This window comes from Zeus faber (assembly GCF_960531495.2).
Source record: "Zeus faber genome assembly, chromosome: 10".
Classification (NCBI taxonomy): Eukaryota; Metazoa; Chordata; class Actinopteri; order Zeiformes; family Zeidae; genus Zeus; species Zeus faber.
This window is the reverse complement of record NC_137199.1, coordinates 18,614,816-18,638,991: the sequence shown is the minus strand read 5'-3', so window position 1 is coordinate 18,638,991 and position 24,176 is coordinate 18,614,816. Positions and strand designations below refer to the sequence as shown.

General features: G+C 46.7%; 2 protein-coding genes across 2 annotated transcripts in view; one reads left to right on the top strand and one right to left on the bottom strand.

Annotated features, from left to right (window-relative positions):
- The first annotated feature begins 2,539 nt into the window (after positions 1–2,539).
- On the top strand, positions 2,540–9,121 carry fgf16 (fibroblast growth factor 16). The gene is made up of 3 exons (XM_080007935.1): positions 2,540–3,088; positions 4,873–4,976; positions 7,122–9,121. Exons 1-3 carry the CDS (start codon positions 2,818–2,820, stop codon positions 7,365–7,367), a joined length of 621 nt encoding a protein of 206 aa, XP_079864061.1. The 5' UTR covers positions 2,540–2,817; the 3' UTR covers positions 7,368–9,121.
- A 1,969-nt stretch (positions 9,122–11,090) lies between these two features.
- atrx (ATRX chromatin remodeler) overlaps positions 11,091–24,176 on the bottom strand; it is a 30,622-nt gene continuing 17,536 nt past the window's right edge. The window contains exons 27-34 of the mRNA XM_080008377.1: positions 23,019–23,127; positions 22,673–22,850; positions 22,392–22,583; positions 15,287–15,436; positions 13,408–13,524; positions 12,943–13,038; positions 12,657–12,785; positions 11,091–12,226 (exon numbers count right to left, since the gene is read on the bottom strand). Of these exons, the coding sequence (XP_079864503.1) occupies positions 12,002–12,226; positions 12,657–12,785; positions 12,943–13,038; positions 13,408–13,524; positions 15,287–15,436; positions 22,392–22,583; positions 22,673–22,850; positions 23,019–23,127 (1,196 nt within the window). The 3' untranslated portion in view covers positions 11,091–12,001. The remainder of the gene's footprint in view (positions 12,227–12,656; positions 12,786–12,942; positions 13,039–13,407; positions 13,525–15,286; positions 15,437–22,391; positions 22,584–22,672; positions 22,851–23,018; positions 23,128–24,176) is intronic.

Sequence of the window (24,176 nt, the reverse complement as noted above, 5' to 3'; positions counted from 1 at the left end):
TCACCCAGAGGCCCCCGGACATCCATCAATCCCGCTACCTTTCATATCCCACACCAGCTGAAAGCCACTGTCCCTCCGCTGACTTCAATGCAGCCGCGACACGCCCCGAAGATTTATAGCGGCATAATTAGTAACAGTGGAAGAGCATTGCCCGCGGTAGCCCACTTCGCTCCTGAGGTGATACCGCGACGGCCTCGCGCCGCCAGCCACATCTGCTTTCAAAACGGGCTCCGCCGGCCAGAGTCGATCAACTTTTCGAATTTGAATCCGAACACGCGCTTTACCCCGCCCTGACACATTTTGCAAGAAAATACCAAACGTGGCCAGGAACGCAGCCGACGTGCTAATCACAGTGTTGTATTGTTGTAGTTGTCCCTATGGCTGTGGATCCGTTCAGGAAAGCGAGCGTGTGTTGAATCTTGTCCCGAACCACAGCGCCGAGGAGAGGGAGGGCGCCCCGCGACGAGGTGAGAACGCCCCCCCGAAGAAGGGGGTTTCCGAAAAACAGTTTGAAGGAGGTCTACAATAACACGTCTAATAGTTAAATTGTGTTATTGATGTAACCGTGCCCTCCTCTCCCACCCATTCTGCTGTCACCGATATCTCAGGAATAGTGAACTTATTAAAACCCTCCTGAGGTTTGTTTTCATTTCATTCCGTGCAGAAATAAAGGCCTGCCAAAACCCGGCGCGTTTATCTGCGAGGCAACAGGTCGGGGCCCGCTTCGCCATCGTGTACCTAAATTATAAAAAAAATCCCCATTCAATCATAAATTATACCCATTAATTCATTATTCAAGTTGTGGCACTCACCGCGTTCTCCTTCAAGTTCACCACTGGAGCGTGACAGCACAGCTCAGCGTGCACCTGAAATATCAAATGTTTGGAGTTTCTGCAGGGTTTGAGAATACCCAACTCAGCAAAACATATATATATATATATATATATATATATATATATATATATATATATATATATATATATATATATATATATATATATATATATATATATATATATATATATATATATATATAAACATATAAACATATATAACATAAAAAGTTAAAGTTAAAGTGGTAATCTGTGACATTATTTTGTCAAAAAAAAAAGTCCCATATTTGATATTTATCCCATATTTATTACCTGGCAGTTTATAAGAAACAGTCATTCAGATGGATTTGCGTAATTCATGTGCTCCTCCACAAGCTGTTTCCATTGTTGGTGACGGGGTCCGCCGCCTTTCCCAGCAAGAATGCAAAGATCGGGCGCGTGCGAGAAGTGAAAGGCAGCCGCGGTGAATTTGATGAAGCGGCGTAGTGAGTTGTGGTCGGAAAACTGTCATTACGGATGAACGTTCACAAAATAAAAAGAACGGCACCCTCGGACAAGAAAGTGGCCGAGGAGAAACAAAACAAACCAATCAATGAAAAGAAGGAAAACCTCCCAGAAAAGAAAGAGACTGTGTAAGAGCGACGACGAGGGTGAACCCGCACGTTGGAAAGAGAAATGCAGTTTTGAATGGAATTGGGGCACTTTGTAGTGTGACCCACCCAACACAGATTCGATGGATCGTTCAGTGTCTGCAAATTACCTCTCTCTTATCAATATCCTGGAACCAAAATCTGAAGCCTTTGCACACAACAAGAACACACATTCTTGAGGATTAATTGGCGGGACTCCGAGTGCAGAGCGGAAGTAAGAAGGGAACATTTTTAAGCAAAGGTTTAGTCGTAAATGATGGAAAAGTTACAGAAAATAAGACGATAACGGTGATCAGCGTGCGCCGCCAGTGGATGTGGATGTTTTCCTGACGGTCTGGTGCTGGCGAGAGGGGGTGTGGGGGGGGGGGGGGGGTGAGGAGGCACCTGCTTCCCTCAAGGAGGAGGCGGAGGAGGAGGTGGAGGAGGAGAGAAGGCTGCATGAAAAGTTGGAGCCGCTGAGCTGCAGGGAAACACCTCCGTGCCCCCAGACAGTGGAGCGGCAGATCATGGAGAAGGTGGAGTGCTTGATGCCATATCAATTTAAATCAAACAACGGTGGTTGCTGGAGGTAACTAACACCCCAGCCGAGCTCACAGAGTGTATTTTATATATATATATATATATAATATTATATATATGCATATGCATATGCATATACTGTATATATATATTTATATATATATATATATATATATATATATATATATGTGCATATGCATATGTATATACTGTGTATATATATATATATATATGCATATGCATATGTATATACTGTATATATGTATATGTTTTGTTTTTGTTTTAATCAGAGATCCTCCAGTCGTGAAGGATGAGGCCACATGAAGGCGCAGGAGCGACGAGAGGACTCTTCTCCAGTTGGATTTAGACAGACAGGCAGACAGACAGACAGACAGACAGACAGACAGACAGACAGACAGACAGACAGACAGACAGGCAGACAGGCAGACAGGCAGGCAGGCAGGCAGGCAGGCAGGCAGGCAGACAGGCTTGGACTCGGAAAGTGGACTTTTTTTAAGTGGGAAAACCCGCCGCGCGTAAAGAGAAGCAGGGATGCCAGCCAGGCGGGGCTTGCGTTTGAATATCCAATGTGAGAATGCTCGGGGAGCGTGCATATAACAGGCTCTTTCCATCTGATAAACAAGACGCATCAAAGTGATTAATTTCGGGGAAGGAGGGAGCGTTAATAACAGGGAGAGGAGGAGCGCGGACGGTGCGCGGAGGAGCTGTCGGCGCGCCTTTATGGATCGGACTTCTGGACCGCTCGCCTCCCCGAATCGAATCGCTCCGAACCTGCGCTCGTAGACCCATAGATCATGGCAGACGTGGGGAGCTTCCTCGGGACGCCCGACCTGGATTTACAGAGCTTCCCGTCGCTGGGGAGCGCGCCTCTGCCGGAGCCCCCGGTGAGCCTGACCGAGCGGCTGGGCCAGATCGAGGGCAGGCTGCAGCGGGGGTCCCTGACGGAGTTCGACCACCTGAAGGGGATCCTGAGGCGGAGGCAGCTCTACTGCAGGACGGGCTTCCAGCTGGAGATATTCCCCAACGGCACCGTGCACGGCACCAGGCAGGACCACAGCAGATTCGGTGAGATTCGCGTCTCGTTTTTGCGTATCAAGAGGGAGACTTGAGTTGTGTGGTTCTCCTCTTTTTGGGGGGGGTCCTTCAAGAAGTGGTGGCGGGGGGGATACTCCACTATACTCCACCGTTATTTGATTCTGTCATGACTATTTTGTTGTAGTTTCATTATTATCTCCGTGCTGTTGCGCAGACCTGCGCTATGGTTTGGCCAAAAACACATCTAACAAAAAAAAAAACAAAAAAAAAACATCTTCTCAGGTCGGGGCCCCCAGAGACTGAATATCATCAAATGGGGGCCATATGAAATTGAAGGTTGAGAATTGCTGGTCTGAACTCTCAAGGACACTTTTCGGGGTGCAGGTGTCCCTCCTCTCTCCAAAAGTGCGCGCAGAGACGCACCGAGATGGAGACGCACTGGCCCCCGGTGCGCACTGGCCCCAGGCACCCAGCCCACACAGCCGTTTACGCGAGGCTCCGCTTTTCTCTTTTTTTTTTACTAATAATATAAATCATTCCAGGAGTGGTTTGAGTCTGAAGGATAAACAAATTAGGTCAAGTGGCAGATATGCACATTTTTTGGCCCAGCTGAAAAGTGTGTGCATGTGCAGGATATGAACTCAAACCATGACTATCGCAGAATTAAAAGGGTTACTCTAGGTTTTTTTTTGTTTGTTTTTTAAGGAAAAACAGACAAAAAGTGTCTGTCTGACCTTGATTCAGGCGTAAGGTCAATACCAATTTCATCTTTTTTTTTTTGGTAAAGTGTCCATGGGTATAGGCAATCATGAATAAAAGTTATTCTTATTTATTTATATTAAAGTATTCTTTCATTTTTTTATGCATTATTATAATTTCTTTATTTGTTTATTATGCATGTATTATTACGCTTGATAAAGATGCAAGATTGAAATAACTCTGGTTTTGAGACGCTGAAGCTAGGCTAGCTGCTTCCCTCTGCAGCCATGCATTCGGCTAACACAGTTAGCACGTAGCCTGTCGCCATCTCCCCACTGGATGCACAGGGTCGTAATCGGTATCGACTCTCTCGTCCGCATCTGGGAAAGATGGACTAAGAGCAAATTTCCCAAAAGACCAGAGTGCCCCTTTAAGGATTTAGTGGCAAAACAAGCTGGTTTACACTGTTGGGTGGTCCTTATGTTACCAAACTGTCTCGGCGCTGTAGGGAGGCCATGGCTTTGATTAAAGGGGGATGAAACAAGCTTGACAACCCACAGAAATTAGAGGGTTCCTCTCAGTCATTCTCTGGCATCAGATGGAGGCAAGAAGATGGGGACCAGGTGTCTGCATTGTTCATGCCATTCAAGGCATCCAGCTGCACTCTCTCTCTCTCTGACTAATCTCTGCATCACAGTGTGCGGGACTTAATAAACAGTAAATAGTTTTTAATGATACAGGCTGAGCACTGCATTTATTGGCACTTCCTCTGACTCACAATTCCATCGTGCACTTAACATTTCACCTTCCTCAAATTAAAATCCCCGCTTAATATTTAGATCTTGTCTGAACGACTCGAAAGAAACCCCCCTAAAAAATGTGGTTTCCAGAATGCCATGCCATGTGGGACGTCTTTTAATCAAAACTAGAAAAGGTATGAAACCATAGAGGTCTCTGCGGCTAACACATTTGACCTAATAAATGGGTTGCTTTCACCATCGTCCTCCATTTTCGAGGTGCCCGTTGAAACCTATCAGGATATTTGGGCAATATCGCCCCGGTCCTAGTGTGAGACTTTGGTGACCGGTGTGTTTTTGGTGTGTTTGACCCGGTAGGTATCCTGGAGTTCATCAGCCTGGCGGTGGGTCTGGTCAGCATCAGAGGGGTGGACGCTGGACTCTACCTGGGCATGAATGAGAAAGGAGAGCTCTATGGGTCGGTGAGTCAAACTCCTTCTCCCACTCTACCCCCCTCCGAGTACAGACACATAATGCCGTCACTACATCACCAACTCCAGAATTAGGAATTCCATATGCTGTATGGTGAATTCATTACTGTCCATTCTAAGTAGAAGGCAAACAGGAGAGCAGGGCAGTGTTGAACTCTTTGTTATCAAGGTTCCTGAACCAGGCAGATGGGAAACCCAGGGTGAGACATAACAAATGTGTGTTTCATTTTTAGACTCACACATTATCTACTTTTTATTTGCTTAACTCCGTTGGTTATTCTAGTGGGGTTTAAAAAAATTTTTTTATATATATATATATATATATATATATATATATATATATATATATATATATATATATATAGATATAGATATATATATGTTTGGATCCATATGCGTAACCATTGGCTCAAAAATCAGCAGCCCCAGAATATACTGTACATGAAAAGGAATTCTCATAAATCCACTTGGCATCTATTTGCAGGAGAAGGTAGGAAACAAACCGCTTCATTTAGTTTCAAGATATCCTAAAATATTTACATATTTTCCCAAGTAGAGAGGGGAACATTTGGAGTTTACTTTGGATGTACTGTTAGAAGTGAATTCGGTCTCGGAGGTTTCTGAGATCACCGGTCCACGCACAGCTGCTCTTGGTTTAGGGCACCGCCGTTAAATATAGATGTGTCTTCTCTTTATTGTCCACGGCACAAAATAATCCCTGTGATCCTTTTACTTTAAAAAGGATCCTAATTGAGTCTCTCTCTGTGTGAGAGAGAGAGCGAGAGAGCGCGAGAGAGAGACCATATCAGGTGTCCCAGAGTCCTACACTGGGGCCTCCCTGGCTTAGACTACTCTGGGCTCCAAAGAAAAAAAAAAAGAAAATCAGAACAGAGTCCCCTATTAAGCCACGTTGGCCATTATGTTGATAATATGTGCAGATATAATTACGATGTCCTCTCAGAGTCGGGCTGCGGAGGTGGGGGAGGAGGGGTCTGAATCACCTGACTCCAGAGAGATCGAGACGCAGACATGGCTGTCTCACTCTGGGGAGCCCTGGGTTCCAGATCAACCACACCGCCGGCGGGAACAGGGGCAGAAAGGCGCTTCCGCCCGACGATCACCAGACCCTGACGGGCTTTTGATCCTGTGCAGTTTGGGTGTGTATATATTAGGACGGAGGAGGCCCAGTCATGCGCCCCCGGGCCCGTGTTTACAGACAACAGATCACCACGCCGCCACGGCCCGGCACAGCCCGACAGCTAATTGACAAAACCGATGCTGGAATTTCTGAAAGGCAGAAACACGTGCCGCTCTGGGCGGCTGCCGAGACTCCGCAGCGCGCAAACAGTCTGGTGAAACCGTTAGATGTTTCCATAACGAGACGCTGATCCATCGGGTCCATTATTCTTATCGTGCGGAGGCATCTGTCATCCGGAACCTCCCGCGGCGGTTTACGGTGAGCCCACTGGCCCTCGAGCCCACTGGCCCTCGCGCCCATCAGCCCCCGCCTTCCCAGCTCCCCTAGGACGCTGCGGAGCGTGGCGGGAGGGGGCTGGCGTGACCCGGCGGCGTCCTCCGCCGTTCCCCGCCCGCCCCCCTCGCTCGGCCGGCAGCCGCTCAACCCCCCCTGGCCGTCGCTCATGCTGCGCTGTCAGCGGAGGCGCCAGGCTCCACAACCGCTCCAGGAGCTGCTGTGCGTTTAGGTGAAAGGGGGAGATGGAGAAAGAGTCCACGTCTGTTCACTATACCGGTTACATCACGGGGTGGGAGGGGGCGGGGGGGGGGGGGCGTTCTTTGCGCACACCAAAAGGTTTGCTGGGCCAAGGAGTTTTGGGTGTCAAGTGCAAATCAGCTGGTAATGACTTTCCCTAATCTGCCGTAAAGGAGCACCTGCCTAATGGAGTTTCCAATGGTTTCTTGGTTTGGAGTCCAATTTCTAAAGAAAAAAAAAAGTTTAATCGATGCTGATGCGTTGAGCGCATTGAGAGGGAAAGCCGATACTGGCAAGCGCCGTCCATCTCCAACCAGTTACATTTCTATCTCTCCTTTTTAAACACTTTAAAATCTCATTTTCTGCGCCGGTTTCTTAAGCGGTACCATATGAGCCTAACGCTTCGCTGTCTCTCCTCCTCGCAGAAGAAGCTGACGGCGGAGTGCGTGTTCCGGGAGCAGTTTGAGGAGAACTGGTACAACACCTACGCGTCGACGCTGTACAAGCACACGGACACGGGGCGCTTCTACTACGTGGCTCTCAACAAGGACGGCTCGCCCCGGGAGGGGAACAGGACTAAGAAGCACCAAAAACTTACCCATTTCCTGCCCAGGCCGGTGGAAATCGATAAGATTCCTCAGGCTTACAGAGACCTGTTCCAGTACAGGTGACCGCAGGTGACCGCGCCGGTGAGAATCGGCGATGCAACGGGAAGAGAGAGAGAGGGAGGGAGAGGGGTGTGGAGAGGAGAACTGGGATGTTTCGGGGATCGGGGAACGGAACTCTTGGCCCTCCCCCGAACCACCTGTCGCGCTCCACATTCCTCATCCCGCGGCACCGGACACACGTCGCCCGAGCGGCGAGGCCGCCTCTTGCCAGAGCGGCGCCGCGGGCGACGCCGGGCCGGCTTCGCGAGAGGACGCCCCGGGGGAGGTGAACGATCGGTCGAATCTGAGCCAAAGTCGCCGCGCCACGAGAATCTTTCTATTTTTATTTGAGGAACCACTCGCGGACATGAATGGGTGCTTAATCGGTGTTCAGTTCATAGTCGAAGGACTGGATGGGGGTCCGTGCCGAGCAGTTGCGCAGCAGCCGCAGAATAGAGGGTTTGACCACAAAAAACTCAGAGGAACCGGAGAGTGTCAGTCATCAAGCGACTGCTCAAAGTCTCCAGATGACGGAGAGCAACGCGGACCTCGTCTGGTGCATTTCTCTGGAAATTAAGCTCAGTCATGGTTCCCTCTGTGTTGACTGGAAAGCCAGGGGGTTAGGAGAGGCAGAGGGACAGGGCACATACCACAGATACAGTTCAGAGTAATGGGTCCAAGAGATTGGAGTGATACAGCTTATGTGCTAAATGCATTAGAAATGAAAGCCTTGAAGCTCAGACACGAGGACGGTGTTTACTCAAAAAAAAAACAAAAAAAAAAAACAAAAGAAACAAGAAAAAAAACACCACAAAGAAAATGTGTCGGGAGAAGTCTGTTTAAAATGCTCAAGATGGAAGATTAGTTGAATTTCTGACATTTGTTGATAGAAGAGCACTTACTGAAGCCCCGGAGCCAACCGGGAGTTCTGTCGTCAAGAAGGTCAGATAATCACATTGGATTCAAAACCTAAACAGCGTCCCGGAGCCATTTTTACACGATATACGTGAGCGAGCTCCCGGACGGAAGTACTTCTGACTTTTCTGACCTTTTTTTTTTTTTTGTTGTTGTTTTTCCCCCTCCCCTCTTTTTTGTTGGGTTTTTCCCCCGCATGTACGACGGCTTCTGCGAGAGCGACGTGTAATGTTCCGAGGTCGGGAACATTATTAAAAATGCAAACAGCTGAGGTGTACATATGGGTGATCCTATTTATGAGATGTACAATATATTTATTTTATACATACAAAGTATAAATATAAATCTATATATTTATTTATTGCAAAGACTTTATTTTGTAATGAACTTGAAGTTAACAAAATTGTAGATTCTACTGAAATTATACAGTAAAAACAACAAAAAAAATGAAGATCACTTTGACAATAAAATTGTCTTGGCTATTGAGTACTCATTGTGAGACCTTTTTTTGTTTGCTTGGCTAAGAATCTAATGTACCAATTAAAGACAGATATATAAAATACATGAAAATATCCCGTTTTTGTTCTGCGTTTTTCAACACTGCTTCACCTTAAAATGACCCCGAAAGCCTGCGCTGACAGTTGGCAGACACAGCACTTGTGGTTGTGTTGAATTTCCAGCAAACCACGAGAAGTTTAAACATACCATGGCTGTCTCTCCAATTGCCGGGGAAAAAAAAAGAAAAACTATTCGGGCCCGCCTGGTGATGTAAGAACATGGCACTGTAAGAAAGTGCAAAGAGAGACTACTCAGGAACACAAATCTAAAATAAAAACGCTGTTTGAAAGGCATGCTGCACAGGCATTTCCCCACCCAACATCCAAAGCAAATGTCGAGGAAAAAATAATAAATAAATAAATAAAAACGCTGATATTTTCCCAGAGTACGACCACACAATCTTATCGCAATTTGCCTCATAAAGCTTTTGGGCAATATCACACAGGCCCTCTCTGTCTCCATAAGGCCCTCGTAAGCCCCCGCCGATCATTGAAAATCAGATTCCTCATGCAACTGGATCTCAAGCTCTAATTGGCTTTACACATCAGCATGGATTTAGGGCAGTTTGTTCGATGTAGGGGCCCTCAGGCTTGGCCGTAGTGGAGGCTATATCAGGCCTTTCCAATGGACAGAAACAGCTGCCTGCTACACAGCAATGCAGCGGGGATGTGCAGCAAACCTGGAGTGGTGGTAATCCAGGGCTGAGAGGGTAAGGGATCAACATTTCAACATCTGCAATAGTTGTAATGTTTCTTCACTGGCAGATATCTGTAAGCTGTGAGAGCGATCCCCCGGAGGCTGGGAATGGAAAAGTCAAAGACATGCAGGGAAAACCCTGGCAGACTGAGAAATGAAAACAATACGGGGTGGGGGAGGTGGGGCAAAAGGGGGCTTAGATAGTGGCGTGGGTGTGAACGGTCCCGTGTCCAGAGCCGCCGCGTCGAGATGTTCTAGCGATCGGCGTTCTGACCGACTATTCATCGCCGCTACATAAACACTGGAAATGATCAGGTAATTAGGAAATTGTTCAAAATGATTACACACAAAAATGGACAGCTAAGGCCCATCTATGTTAGTTCAGGCCTTTCAAATTTTACATCAAGATCAAATGAGGCAATGCCTCCAAGTGCTGTGAAGAGCTTCATATCTACTCCTATTTTGTCAGCAGATTTGCTACGCCTTCTAGGACTGCAATTAAAGTTTCCAGTCCATACATAACCAATAAAAATGACTCAAATATTGGGAGGTGGACATCCTTTTGGTCACTTTATTAAATGTTGTATTAAATACTTATCAAGATAATAGCAGATCAGATTAATGGTAAATCAAGTTGGTGTATTTGCTAACATAACATTCTTTAAGTGGGCAAATAGCTTTCTCTAGATGAAATACACCTTGTGCAAACACAGGAGCCAGCGGTCTCCTAATGAGAAATTAACATATGCTTCATCTTAACAGCTACACCAGTTTAAGCATTTAGAAGCAAGGATGTGCCCAAGAAAAGTACAGGTAGTGTGGAGAGGCCTGCCTCGTGAGCCTAGGGTCAGTGTTGAGGGTGCCACGCCTTCCGCCGATTTGTGTCAAGTTACCCAAAGTTTACCAACCAGATTGTTAAGCTTCCCTTTAAAGCATGGAGCGCGTCTCAAAGCCAGGAGGTTCAAATCCACGCGTTTTGAAAGAGACACGCAAAAAGGTGGGACCTCCAAAGGCCGAAGAACAGTTTGATCACATATGACGTGCTTTTGATCGCGCCGGTGCCTTTTTTTCCCCCTCGACTGAATTTGATTAACATTTCCGGAAGAGGCGTTAACGATCGCGCCATCGGTTTCTATGGATTTCCATAGAAACCATCATCTGGTGTTTAGTTGTGGACTTAACCAAAACGGACTAGCGGCATCAAACGTCTCCCATTGCTTTGCCGCTTTGTTTCATATCTGACTCCTGTTAGCAAGGCGCATTTCTCTGATGCCAAAAAGGGAAAAACCACCAGGACACGATTTGGCTTTTCCCCAGTTGCCATATACGATGCAATACGGCACAAAGCGAAGGAACTGTGTTTCTATGCATGATCCAACGGCTGTTTTGACATGGCAGCACGTTGACCAAGCAAACCGCATTAGAACATGACAAAAGCGCGTCTCATGTGATCACCGCCAAAACTGACAGTGCTTTGTGAAGTCCAGGCTTTTTGACCCTGCCTTAGGTGCAACACAAGTAACATAAACAATGAACAGGACGCACGGCGCTATGCTAATCAACAGTTGACAACATGAATGATGTTACAAAAAGTTTATAGGAACTGGCAGGCAGTTTTGAACGACACAAGCATTCCATTACAATGTTCAGCAACAACTAATGTAAACGCCTAAAAGCATAATAGAAAAGATTTCAACATCTCAAATTTCAGAACTTTACAGAACCTTTTAGGAAATTATATAAGGCCTTAATATTTTTTGTTTTTTTTCCCCGTTTGTTATTTTATCTCCCAAAGAGAGCAGAACTTTGCAGCACCAATAGCCGTCTGCTAACTAGATACCGGTGGAACAATCTATTGGGGATAACTTTATAGAATCCTGTCAGCAACAACACTGGTCCCACTCTGAATTAGTTAGGCAATAAAACCTGTATAAAAAAGAACTGAGTCTAAATAATCAACAAGCCCTCCTTAAAGGGGAAAAAATGCAATGCTTAAAAGCATCTGGGCTTAAACCTTTTTACTTTAAATACATGACAAATGAAGATGTAGAACTCGAATAACATTAAGGCGGTATATACATAATTTCTGATGAAATTGGTAATACACCCCCAGCTCACAGTCTTTGTACATAAATTTTCACCTCGCAGTGTCTGATGACCGGAGGAGGCGGAAGGACCGAGGGGGTGGGGGGGGTTCTGAGATCAGTCTGTTGCCGGGTAGGGCTCAGCGGGCAGCAGCCCAGTCCCTCACCTGCGCCTCGCTCCACCGGGTGGCACTACCTTAAACCAGATCGAGCTAGACGGGACGCTTTGACCGGACCAAAGCAGTACAGCAGTTTGGATTAACGTGGTTTCACGGTGCTTTACACAGCGAGAGCAGGACTTTCCCCGCCCCCGGACTGGGCCACTCTGATCCGACTTGTTAGTTGGGGTTGGTTGGGGTGGGGTGGGATAGTGGGGGAGGGGATGTCAGGAGCGCTCCTCCTTCCCTACAGGCCTTTGGAGGGCCCGGGGTTTTTGCCCATGGCTTGGTGGGGCCCCATGTTATGAAGCTGCTGGTACAGCCCCAGCAGGTCCATCTGGCTGAGCCCGGTGCCTCCGAGCATGCCGTTCTGTATGGCCAGTTGGTTCAGGTAGTTTGCCTGGTTGGCCATAGCCAGCTGCTGCTCCCGCACCTTCCGGTTGGTGATCACCTTCTGCACGTACATCATGAGCTGCACAGACACGTTGAGAGGAGGGAAAAACACACCGTGAGGACGAGCCGGCCATAGGAACCAGCCAAGACTGGTCTGAAGCATCAAGACCCCAGATATGAGAGAGGGTGGAGTCGATTTATTTTTATTTTTTTTCCTTCTTATTTTTGACACAAAGCAGCACGTTAGATGTCTGAACTGGTGAAAACATTTTATATTATTTTTATAAAATAATAAATAACAATATATTATTATATTTCATATCAAAATAATGGCTCAGACCTGTCAGCAAGTATCCAATAATACTCGAAAGTTCAGAATTGAAGAGATATCCACCCATCCCAGTGTTTGGATGGAAAACGGCCCAAGTATTTGGAGGGGCAGAACTTCAAAAACACAGGAATGTAAAATACTTTCCGGTAAGTTACTTATTACCCACGATGGAGCTTACCGTCTGCTGCTTGTTGAGGACGTCTCTGTACACAGTCTCCCGGTGTTTGAGCTCCATTTCCACAGAGGCCTGCTGCCCCAGCGCCATGGCCTGCACCTGGCCCTCCGTCAGTGACGAGTTCTCTTGCCACTGTGGTGGGAGCGCACGTTAAGCCCGTGGACCATTCTAACTCATGTGTACATGCTTTTCCTGTGGCACGAACATCTACAACCGTTCTTTAGACGGAAGACGGATGTGACTGTGGGGTGAGGTTAGCAGCTTCTGTTTTTCTGGCTGACTGACTTACCACTCTGGCAATAATATCCTCCAGGGACTCCCGTGGTAAGGTCTTTAATGCATTTGTAGCCTCCATAACCTTCTGGCGACCCTGGTTTATAAGGTCCTGTGCACACATGAAAGACGGAAAGATTTGAAAGGGGACGTTTCATTAAAACAACCACAAGGTTAATTCCAGTTTTGTGCTGATCGTTAACTCCACATTTCTCCTTGGATCTCATCTTTGCTCCACTCCCTCTACTCGCTGGATAGGCTACTATGCATAAATAGCAGCTGGCACAGGCACGGGAATACCAACTGTTGGGTCGGGGAGTGGGGCCAGCCCGTGCTGGGGCACGGCCGGGCCGTCCAGCTAGCCGACTGCTGTCACAATTAGCAGCGGGGTCTATGGAATGTGGGGCTCCGTGCTGTGGAGGTGGACGAGTGGGGGGTTGGGCAGTGGGCAACACAAGGGCATGTGGAGCTCATTATTTACCTCCAGCTGCTGGTTAGTCATGGAGGCCAGAGTCGCCACGTTGAAGTTGAAGTAGCCGGAGGCACCCATGTCCATCTGGGGGTACCCTCCCGGGTAGTTGGTCCTCGTGTTCAAACCCTGAGAGAAAAGATGGGGACAAGGAGAAAGGAAGGGAGAGAGGCAGGGAGTCAATACCCCCCACAGCCAACAAAAGAGTCGGATTAGTACGTGTCACTCAGGGAGGCGTTAAGAGCCACCAGCAGCGCGACAGCAGTGTCTGCATGCCATCGCTGTGATTGACAGGAGGTTGCAGTTGCACTCCTCCCGGACGCCCTCATCAAGCCACAGCCTTTGCCATATCCCGAGCAAGCTTGTTTTATGTTGTCAAACCATTCATGTCCAGCAGCGGCAAAGCCGAAAATAAACTTTTGCTCCCTTCGTTTTTTGACTGCTGCTTCTGCTGTAAGCTGTGTGTGTGGGTGTGTGTGTGTGTGTAAGTCTGTACCTGAAATAAACAGGCTTCTTCTAGTAAAGGCCAGCAGGATGCCAATGTTTGCGTGTAATTGAGCCTCTGCTGCAGATGCTCCTGCCCTGTAATCTGGCCATCCGGTCTGCGTGTGTGCGTGTTGAAAGGATGGGGGGGTGGGGGGTGTATTTGGACCAAGCCTGAGGCAGGTGTGCAAGGCTAAACAGAACGAAACCACAAAACATCTCAAATGCATACAGAGACCCAAACAGGGTTGCATTTCTCGGGTGGGAATTAACAACTACCAACTTTAAATCCCTTTCAACTCCAACCTTCGCATTCTTCCTTCGTAAATCATCAGATATGCACACATGCACACATGCTCGACCCCCCCCCCAAAAGTTCTTGATGCATTGTCTGAAAGCTGAATTTATGGCGGGAGCCTGTGTGAGCTCTGCGCAGGGCTGAAGTCATCCCAGCGAAGCTGAAGACTCCTGGGCTTCGGTTTCGTTTTGGGCGCCTGTTCACTTTCTCGCCGTTTTTCCCATTTCCTGAGTTGGGAGCGTGGAATGTGTACACCTTACTTTACAAAGCCTCCTCTAAACCAATCTTTAAGCGGTGAAGACAGAGGCAAAGTACTCTTTCGGGTAAGTTGTTGACATGGTGGCAATATCCACCTCTGGATCTTTGGTGAAGAAATTCACCTTGGAGAGTGAGGGGAGTTCACAGTGGAGCCCGACCAACCACGTCACTTCAGTGTCTTTGTTTTGCCTCTGATACGATGACCTCTGTTCCCCTCAAAAGCTGAGAAGCTGGATGGGGGGGACGGGGGTGGGGGCAGCTTGGAACTCAGGAGAGTTGGTTGGAAAAATAATCATTAGAGTGAATTAGCCTCTAGGATTACACAGGGGGAGAGGAGACTTGCTCCTTCACAGCAGCCTGTCGGCCTCCCTCTCGTCTCTCTCCAAATAAACCCGACTAATTACCCACGACTTGTTCTACAAGGCAGGCGGAGGGAGCCGCGGCGTGAGGAACAAAGGACGAAACGGCGACGAGGCAAAGAGAGCAGGAAGACAGGAGGGAATCAGTCCCTGACATTCTATCACACTGCATGTGATCATCATCACATGTGGTCATCTTTGGACAAAGCTGGCAGAGCTACAGCGCGGCCCACTCGTCAAAAGAGGGTCAGAGGGCAAAGACAGGGTCAGCCCTCTCATCTGGCTGACAACGGGCTGAATAGAAGATGTTTTTCGTTTTGTTTAGAAAACACAATTCCCATGTACTGACAAATACACAACCTATGTCCTGAAACAGTATTCACAATTAAGGATACAAAAGGTTAGCGTTTCTAAGAGCCGGAGAATACTGGTAGCTCATTCTGTGTGAGTATCCCTCTTTTATTTTATTTTTTTTAACCATCTTTCTCCTTACCTTCTTCTCAGCCTCATACTCGGCCCAGGCTGCCTTGCGGTCCTCCTCGCTCAGGGCTTCCTCTTCCTTGTGGTCGAGCAGGGAGTCGTGTTCATGGTAGCACACAATCTGGTCCTTGAAGCTGTGGAGAAGTTCCGCCAGGATAGGATCCTACATAAGATAATGACAGGGCAGGATGGTTAACAGTGTCTTTCAACATCAGAGGATGCAGAGAGATTGCTCTGAAAGTATTCAATAGACTAGATTCAAAGACATGGCGGCAGTGCTCCTGGCGCACATTTACAAGCTGTAAATGCTTGTTCGTATGGTCGAGCTTTCAGCCAAGGAGGTACGGTACATATGAAATAACTAGGCAGAAATTTAGCAGAACAATTAGGACGAAGGAAAAAGCTGACGGTTTGTCGCAACTGCGAAAGTGCCCGTAGAGAAGACCGTGAGTGAATATTGTGAGCGTTTTAAAACCAGCGTACCTAGACAACTAGCTGGTAGGAGCAAGGATTGGATACCAAGTTGCACAGCTACGCAGGTCTATTGTTGTTGTACCATATTGGCACAAATAGCGCTGGGGCGGCACGTTTTCTAATCAGAAGAACGCTTAGTGTGAACATGCACAATCAAAGCGTAGAAGGTTTCCAGCCTATAGGAGCTGATAGGTTTGAGTAAGAGAACACAGTGTGAGAGACAGCCAGAAAAGAACATGCAAAAAAAAAAAAAAAAAAAAAAAGGATTCAGATTCCTTCATGCAACTCCAGTTTCCATGGCAACACTGTTATTGAAAACAATACCTGAGTAGAAAACCGTGTGCTGAGCCTGGCCCCGGTCATACAAACGTGGTTTAAATTACTCTCTCATGTTTGCTTTTCTTTTTAGTCTTTACATTCAAATGGAACTCTGCAGGTCTGGAAGTGACACCATACCAGGGGCTGCATTGTCGCCCGTTACCTAGACATGTTTACTCGGGGCTGTGATACGCACGTGTTTGATCATCGCCTCTCCAGGCCTCCGCCTTTCTTTCCCTCTAACAACTCTCCAAACAGTGACAATGAGTTCACCAGCACAAATAAAATTAATCATAGACATCATCTGGGTAAGAACGGGAGAAAAACACATCACAGACCAAGAAATGAAGCAGTGATTACGAACCTACATTGCATACACAGAAAATAAACACCCGTCTCGAAAGCAGGATCCGTTGGCGTTGGGAGGAGAGAGCCACTAACGGACAACATAAGGCCCTGTTTCAACCCCAGCGAGAGAAGAAGATCAGAAGAATGATACAAGTTGGAGCAAGGTCCTTCCGCATTGAGAGACTGCGCTCAAAATCTACTTGCACTGAGCGCCCTGGGACTTAGCAGCACTGATGCCTAGAAAGCAGAAACATGTGGCAGTGAGGTGCAGACCCGGTCCAGGATCAGGCCACCCCTGAACAGCCAGGCTTTCTGGAGACGAAGCCCAGCAGCCACTCAGCGGCTCCTCCGCTTACTAATTGAGACATGAGAGCACAGAAGACCCTGCCGGCCAGAATCACATGAGGGAAATGAATCGGTAGTTGACTTTTCAATAATATAAAAAAATAATAAAAGCTAAATAAATAAAAAGGGAAGATGAAGGCAGGCTTGGATTATGGTTACTTGTATGAACACAAGACCATATTCATCTGGCTGATCATGGTGCATATTGTTGGTAGCTCCCATACTTCTAATATCAATGTGTTATAGTCCAAAAAATAGCCATTTAAAAATGTGTATGTTTGCACATAGGTGCATTATAGACTTGGGGCCTGGCAATGGGTCAGTGGAGCGCCAGGTCAAATGACGCTCCCCCTGGAGAACAGACGCTCCCCCTGGAGCCCAGTGCATTCTGGGATTCCATAGTAATCCCCACCAGCAACGGCTCTGGGTGGTCCGGTCGATCTTCCGTCCTGGTGCGCCGTTTGCGTGCGTGTATGTGTGCGTGCGTGTGCGTACATGTGTGTTCTGAGCCAGCACTAATGATGGTAGGTAATCGGACCTGAGCTATTGTCAATCTGAAGGAGCTGGAAGGGAAAGCCTATCGTTTTACTGTAGAAAGAGGGAGAGAGAAAGAGAGAAAAAGGGAGGAAGAGAAACTCTGGGGGGGCAGATGCTCAGAGACGGGAAGAGGTAAATTACTCCACTCAACTGCACTAGGACCACCCCACCCCCCTCCCCCGAGAATGAAAGGACAGGGAAAAAGTATTTCTCAGCAGCAGAATCTGGGAAGGAATTCTGGTATTTGGCATTGCTGTTTGCATGTTTCAGGGTGTAAACTCTAAGGACAAGCTTAAGACTTTCTCAAATCATCGAACACAGGAACATACATGAACAGCGTCTTTCTTGCTCTTCTGAGGGCCTGATAATCTTCCATTTTAATTCAGAGATGCACGTTGCGGTGAAAAATTCCTTCTGGAGGAACAAAAAAAAAAAAAAAAAAAAAGGTCCACAGACCAACAGTTAAACTAAAGCATGCTCGGCACTGGACATCCCGTCGTCAGCAGGCTCATCAGCAGGAGTGGGTGTGGATGACAAGATGTAAGAATCGGTCCAGTAATCCAACTCGGTAACTAACATGATTGGAATTCAGATGTTGTATTAAAAACAAAAAAAAAAAAAAAAAAGAGTCCATTGTTTCCATCGAGAGAACAATTTATGTTCACCTTAAGCCAGATTCTTGTATGTGTACATTAGAAAAGCGGCCGACCTGCCAGCACTCCATAAATGATGAAAAACAGTTTTGATTCTGGGCAGCTCCCCGCCCCCATCACTGAGATGAAAACATGGGAGTGTTCGTATAAACGGGCCTCATGTAGAGGGCTTCACAACTTGGCATAGGCACCCATACGTATTTTACCATCGGACAGATGGTGCTTAAGTGGAAAAGCTCTTATGCATTTAAACACCCTTGTACTCTACATATATAACTTTGCTTTCTGCACTGGCAGTTTTTTTGGAATGTATTATCAGATATTTAGGTCTAGCTGAGAAACACTCAACCATGTTAAACCAATTTCCGTCTCCCAAGCTGCAGCCTATTGTGGCGAGCACGTTTTTATCAAACAAACGCCACTATTCAACATTTTATTTTCTCATTACCAATACATTAACCTCTATGTTCAAGCAGGTGAACGGGTTGAAGGAAAGTGATACAGTAAGTGGCCGACGTACAGGTAGACTGAACAGTAAAAAAAATGCATTCTAGCAGGAAATTAAGAGGCAACCAGTGCCCCCCCCTCCACTACTAGCAGAGACTACGCTTGACGCACAGGTTCCTTAACCATAGCAACAGAGGGGCCGAGCAGAGATCCCGACGGCAGGAATGTGAGGGCCTGAGATATTTGTAATACCTAAACCCAGCCAGTCAAAACTCTACACCACAGCTGCACGGAAATGATACACATAACCCAACTGGCCTGCTCTGAGGAGTTTCTCTGCGGCAAGGCACTTTGCTCAGGGCATTGCGCCTGACATCAGAAGGCCACCCCTGCCCTCAGGACTGTGTTGCTTTTACACCCTCTGGAGCAAAGACACAAGTCATGGGGTTTATCTAGCCATCAGTGAATTAACAAAGAAACAAAATCATGCATGTCGCAAGGTGGGGGCAACAAACATATCGCATTCCTGCAAAAGCAACCCTGGCTAGAAGTGGCAGGGGGGGGCGTTTTCTAAGAGAACTTACTATTGTGGCCTGCATGTCCAAGGTAGGTGCTTGGGAGACCGGACAGGGAAGATCGAAGAAACAGGCAGGGGTACAACAGGGTAGAACTGTGCTGGGTGGGGAAAATCCAAGTGGAATATTTTGGAACGCAGAAGTATTGGAAAGATGGAACAAGAAAGGATTGCTTCTCTCCCGGGCCCCGTTTCCTTGCCCCTCCATGCTCCCTCATCCAGGCTGAGAAGGGCTGGATATTGCTCTATGGCCGGCTAGTAGGAAGAGCTATATCTAAGCCAACTGCCAGAGATTTAGGAGCCAGTAAAGTTTCCCAAATTCTAATGAGACAAGCTTGGTGTAAATTGTAGCTCCAATTTGCCCATGGACATCTTTTTCAAATGTAGTGTTTTCACAGCTTTTCAGGATGCATTACATTGGCCAGACTGTCCAGTAGGGCTGGATATTGTTAAAAAAAAGTTTAAGAGTCAAATCATCAGTCAGAAATTCTTCAGCCGACTGAGATTCAAGTCAAGCAGTTGTTTTTTTGTTTTGTTTTTTTTGTCAGTCAATGTGCATTACAACAGGACAAATTAAATAGGAGCTTACAAAAATGCACAGGGAGAAAATTTCAATGAGGAACTATAAATAAGGGTAATCATAAATGTATTTTTATATGTGTGAATCGTGCGCTTCGGGCATGGTCTCTCCAAATAAAACTACTCAAAATAGTGTGTTTAGTTGTTTATTTGGAGGGATAGGGCACAAGTAGGGATAGTTATTGTTAAGAATTTAACGCTACCACTCCTCTTAGCGATACTGGTGTTTGTCTCTTGTGAGAATAGCAAAAATGCTTCCAAGACTAATATCTTAATATGATAGCAAGTTAGAAACGGGTTGTACAGCCTAAATGAATAGAAAATCTTTTTTACTCATTTCAACAGTCGATATATTGATACTACGGTCTTATGCCTGGGGCCCGTTTAATTCCCGGTTTCGGTACCCAACCCTAGGCACGAGCAATTGTTCGTGCCCCCCACAACCCCAATCCTTAGAATGTTGTAGCTGCAGTAGTGAGCCAATCACACATCGCATTAAATCGAAGAATACTTGCAGGGATTGGCTGCGCGCAAAACCATACAAATAGTTATTTCTTTCTAGATCTGGGCACGGAAATAATTGAATGCAGGTATCGTTTGACTGGACACGTTTTGATACTTCTTGGTATTGGGTTATTTCGGTCAATTCCGTAAAATGTATTGAGTACCAATACCAGGCCCTAATGACCAGTAAATGAATGAAACTCTCACCTATGAATGAGTCGTAGAAAAACAACATAGCTTAATCTAGAGTAGGTATGCACTTTGAGTGTGTGTGTGTGTGTGCGCGCGCGCGCGCATGCGCATGAGGGTAGTTTCAGTCAGAGGTAGAACCCTCCTGTCTGGGCAGTAGAGACCCTCTTTGTCATTAGTAGGGGAAGTGGGCTTGCTTCCTTTTGTCTCCAATTAGTTTCTCTGAAGAGCAAAAAAAAGTCTTTAAAAAAGGGGGTTTAAATAATGACCCTTCATCAGGCAGGAGAGACCAGGGGCCAAAAAGAAGAGCTTGCTTTGAACGTTCACAGGCAGAGCGGTGAGTCAGGGTAACAGATGGTCCCAAAGATGGCAGGAGAAGGACATGGGGGGGGATTAAGGTACAGGGGAGTAGAGGGGAGACAAAGTGCGTAGTCTGAGATTTGGGAGGGTGGGGGTCATTGTGGTGAGGGGTACACAAGACTGGACAAGGAGGTAAGTGCGAGAAGCAGAGGGTCCACGGCTGCACGCAATGGGGGCACAGAGGACTTTTAGAAAGGCTAACGAGGGCTCGCTCTGCAGGGAAACTACAAAATAAAAAAGTGCTGCTGCTTTGTAGGGAATAGCTTCATCTTTTCTCTAGTGAGCTCCAATTCTTAAACAGGTACACCAATTCAGCCCCTCAGCTGGAGACACTGTCCACAGACTTCAGGGCCTCTGGAGCTTGAGGGGTGTTTTCCTGCTCAGAGCACAGTGCTTCACTGTAAAGGGAGGTGAAGAGGGGGCGAACGAGAAGTCTACTGCCACGGCTCGAATGATTCTCTCCTTCTGTGCGGAGCACATTTGGCTGAAGGTGATGGAGGGTGTCTGACTCATCTTCACATTATTCCAGGCGGCAAATTCCTTCCATAATAGCGCACTCCCACTGCCACATCAGAGTGAATCCCCTGGCCAAAACGGGTCGGCTTGTTAAAGCGCTTGTCAGCCTCTCCATCTTTTAATACTGTGTCACATAAATGTCACAGGGCTTGTTAAAGATCATGCACATCTAACAGGCTGTGGCTCAATGAACACATCTTTCCTTGTCAAATCACAGGCTGTGTGCCATGGCACTGAAAGCACGCTGCTGCTGGTCAAGGGGAGCCCAGAGGTCGAGCTCAACTGGACTGACGGGACCTGCAAGTTCAAAGGCTCCATGCAGGGTTTCAAGCTCAACTAGTCAGAAATGTTTTTTTTGTTTTTTTTAATAATAGAGAGAGATCTTCTGCCACTGGAGATGGAAAATAGATTCTCCTCTCTCAAGATGCTCACCTGTCCAGTGTAAAAAAATAAATAAAAACAAAAACAATTTGAGTCGACCTGGAGAGTTACTTTTATCCATTCGGTTTACAGACCTCTGAAAATAAACCCAAGGAGAGCCAAAACAGCTTGGGGGAAAACACCACAGAGTGTCAGGATGGGTCGAGGGGGGTGCCTTAAAAAAATGTGGGAAGGGCACGTATATTGTGGTAATTCAGAGCAAAGTCAAAATTGGACAATGAGGGGAGAAAGAAAGACAAACTTTTTGAGAAAAGGAGTTCTCTGCCACAGCAGAGTTGCAATATGAAGACTATTTACTAAATAGCAGTAAACAGACCAATCCATGCAGCTGTGTGTGCTTGGATGGCTCTTCTAAGGGCTGTGTGTTCTCATTAAACCACAGGGGGCCGAGGGAGGGAACTAGTGACACAGCACCTGCTTCCAGGAGAGAGAAGACTGAAGGGTAGGCCAATGGAAACGAGGAACCGTAGAAAAGCCAGAAAAACTAGAAGCTGGATTTGGACATGCTTCATGGCTAAATGGTGAAGTTTATCAACAAAGCTGTTCGGCAGGCAGCACACAGGCCACCTTGACATTTAAAGTGACATTTGGTACCGGTTACGGTGAGGGGAAATAAAAAGAAATATATGATTTTACAGCACTCATTAAATGGATATTTAAACTTATCATGTGCCTGAAGCATGAGGAATTTACAGTGGTGGATAAGAAAAAAGAAAAAAACAACAAATATTATTTGAAAAAAAGCTATGGCCTGACATACAGGTAGATTTTTAGTCATGGAAATGCAGTTTTCCCCATGAACTAATGTACGCACACAAATACATAAAACTGACCTTGGGCAGTACGGGCGTGGCTCTTTTGCTTTTTTTCCCTGAGGGGTCGTCCAGCAATTCTGGCTCAAAGTTGTAGAGCTCAGCCAGCTCGTTCATGGTGAAGTGCCTCTCAATCTGCTGCTGGTCCACCACTCGGAAAGAAAGGGATTGCTTGGTCACCTGCCGCTCGTAAATCTTTTCCTCCATTGTACCCTAAGGAGATCGAGGATGATGAGGCGATCATGCGCAGAGTAATGAAGCGGCAGGATTCTTCAACAACGAGAGCCAAGAAATCAGTTTACCTGGGCAAGAAAGCGGTAGACAAAGACGGTCTTGACCTGGCCAAAGCGGTAGACCCTGAAGATACTCTGGATGTCGTACGAGGGGTTCCAGGAGGCGTCGAAGATGATGACCCTGTTGGAAGCCACCAGGTTGATGCCAAGGGATCCAGCTCGCGTCGAGATGAGGAACAGACGGCCCCTGTGCAAAAACAAAAACACGTCTGTTTGAGAGAGAGAAGACGACGAGGACGACTCAATCCCCTTCGCCAATTATCTTGTATTCTAATACGGTGATGCTCTACACTGCTGCACAAGTTGGTAAAATGTTGCTGGTTTCAAGGGTGCTTTTTGAGGCTTTTGAGCATACCTTATGTTGCTAGGGTCGTTGAAATCTTCGGCCCACTTCTTCCTGGTGGTGGCATTAGTGGAGCCGTCCAGTCGATAGTAGTCAATGTTCCTGAACCACTTGCCATCACCTTCCAAAATACATGCCAGAATAAAAACACCACAGTCCCATCCATCTCAGACATCTCATGACATGCTCGTCAACTGAGACCTTCTTTTTTCCCCTTTTCTTTTTAAGGCTTGTGCTGAAAATGAGCAGATAGGTGGTTTCGTGGGACCCTGCTGTGTTCAGCCCTTAAGATGGCCGCTTAGCCCCTAACCCTATCAGCCTTCATAACCAACAATTCAGTATGTTTTCAATTACAGCACTGTGATCTTTTCATTACAAATTGCCAACCCTTGAGCAAACATTTCTTTTGGGGGGGGGTAAAAAAAAAAGTCAAGGTCTAATCATTTTCAAAATGAAAGCAAAAACAGCTGCAGAGGTTTAATTAGGAACATGACCTTATGCCAGAGGCTATGTGCCTGTGCATGTGGGAGTTTAGAAGGGGTACAGAGTGTGCCAGTGCCTACAAGAATACATGTTGCATGTGGGCTGTCTTACAGGTGTGAACCCTGTGTCTACATATGAAAGTGCTTGAGCCTTCTCTATACCTAGAGCTCTTTATACCTGGCACATGGCTGCTTAGTTCAAAGACTAAAAGGGGAAAACGACAAGAATCAGCCTCAAGACATAACTATGCTTCCAAAGCTCAATCAATCACCAGTTTGCCTACAGACTACTGCACTAGACGATTTTAGCACATCATGAAAGCTCAAATCACCCTGTTAACATAACATACATTATAGGCATTAAGGTCGACACACAATAAATCACTATTATGCCTAGTATTCACCGAAGGACGAGACAATCATAAGGAAATATCATGATGCGAGGATTGTTAAGAGCGTGGCCCCGGCCAACCATGGCTGTTTTTTGGTTGATTTGAGAAGGTCAGGAACACTTATCCATATGAAACTAAAAACACTTGTTTTATTTGGAGGAACAGGGCACAATCGGGGTGCCCGGAGCGCAGACAATTCACACTTAAAAATGTGGTAACGCCCATACAGTTGACGCTGTTTGTACATGTTTTTAAATAGCATAAATGGACTTTAAAGTCCAATAACCCACCCACAC

What these genes read in the sequence shown, in the direction of transcription:
- fgf16 (XM_080007935.1), top strand. Translation starts at nt 2,818, where the DNA reads ATGGCAGACGTGGGGAGCTTCCTCGGGACGCCCGACCTGGATTTACAG. An exon ending in GCAGGACCACAGCAGATTCG is followed by an intron (nt 3,089 to 4,872) that starts GTGAGATTCGCG and finishes TTGACCCGGTAG; the next exon opens with GTATCCTGGAGTTCATCAGC. An exon ending in AAGGAGAGCTCTATGGGTCG is followed by an intron (nt 4,977 to 7,121) that starts GTGAGTCAAACT and finishes TCCTCCTCGCAG; the next exon opens with AAGAAGCTGACGGCGGAGTG.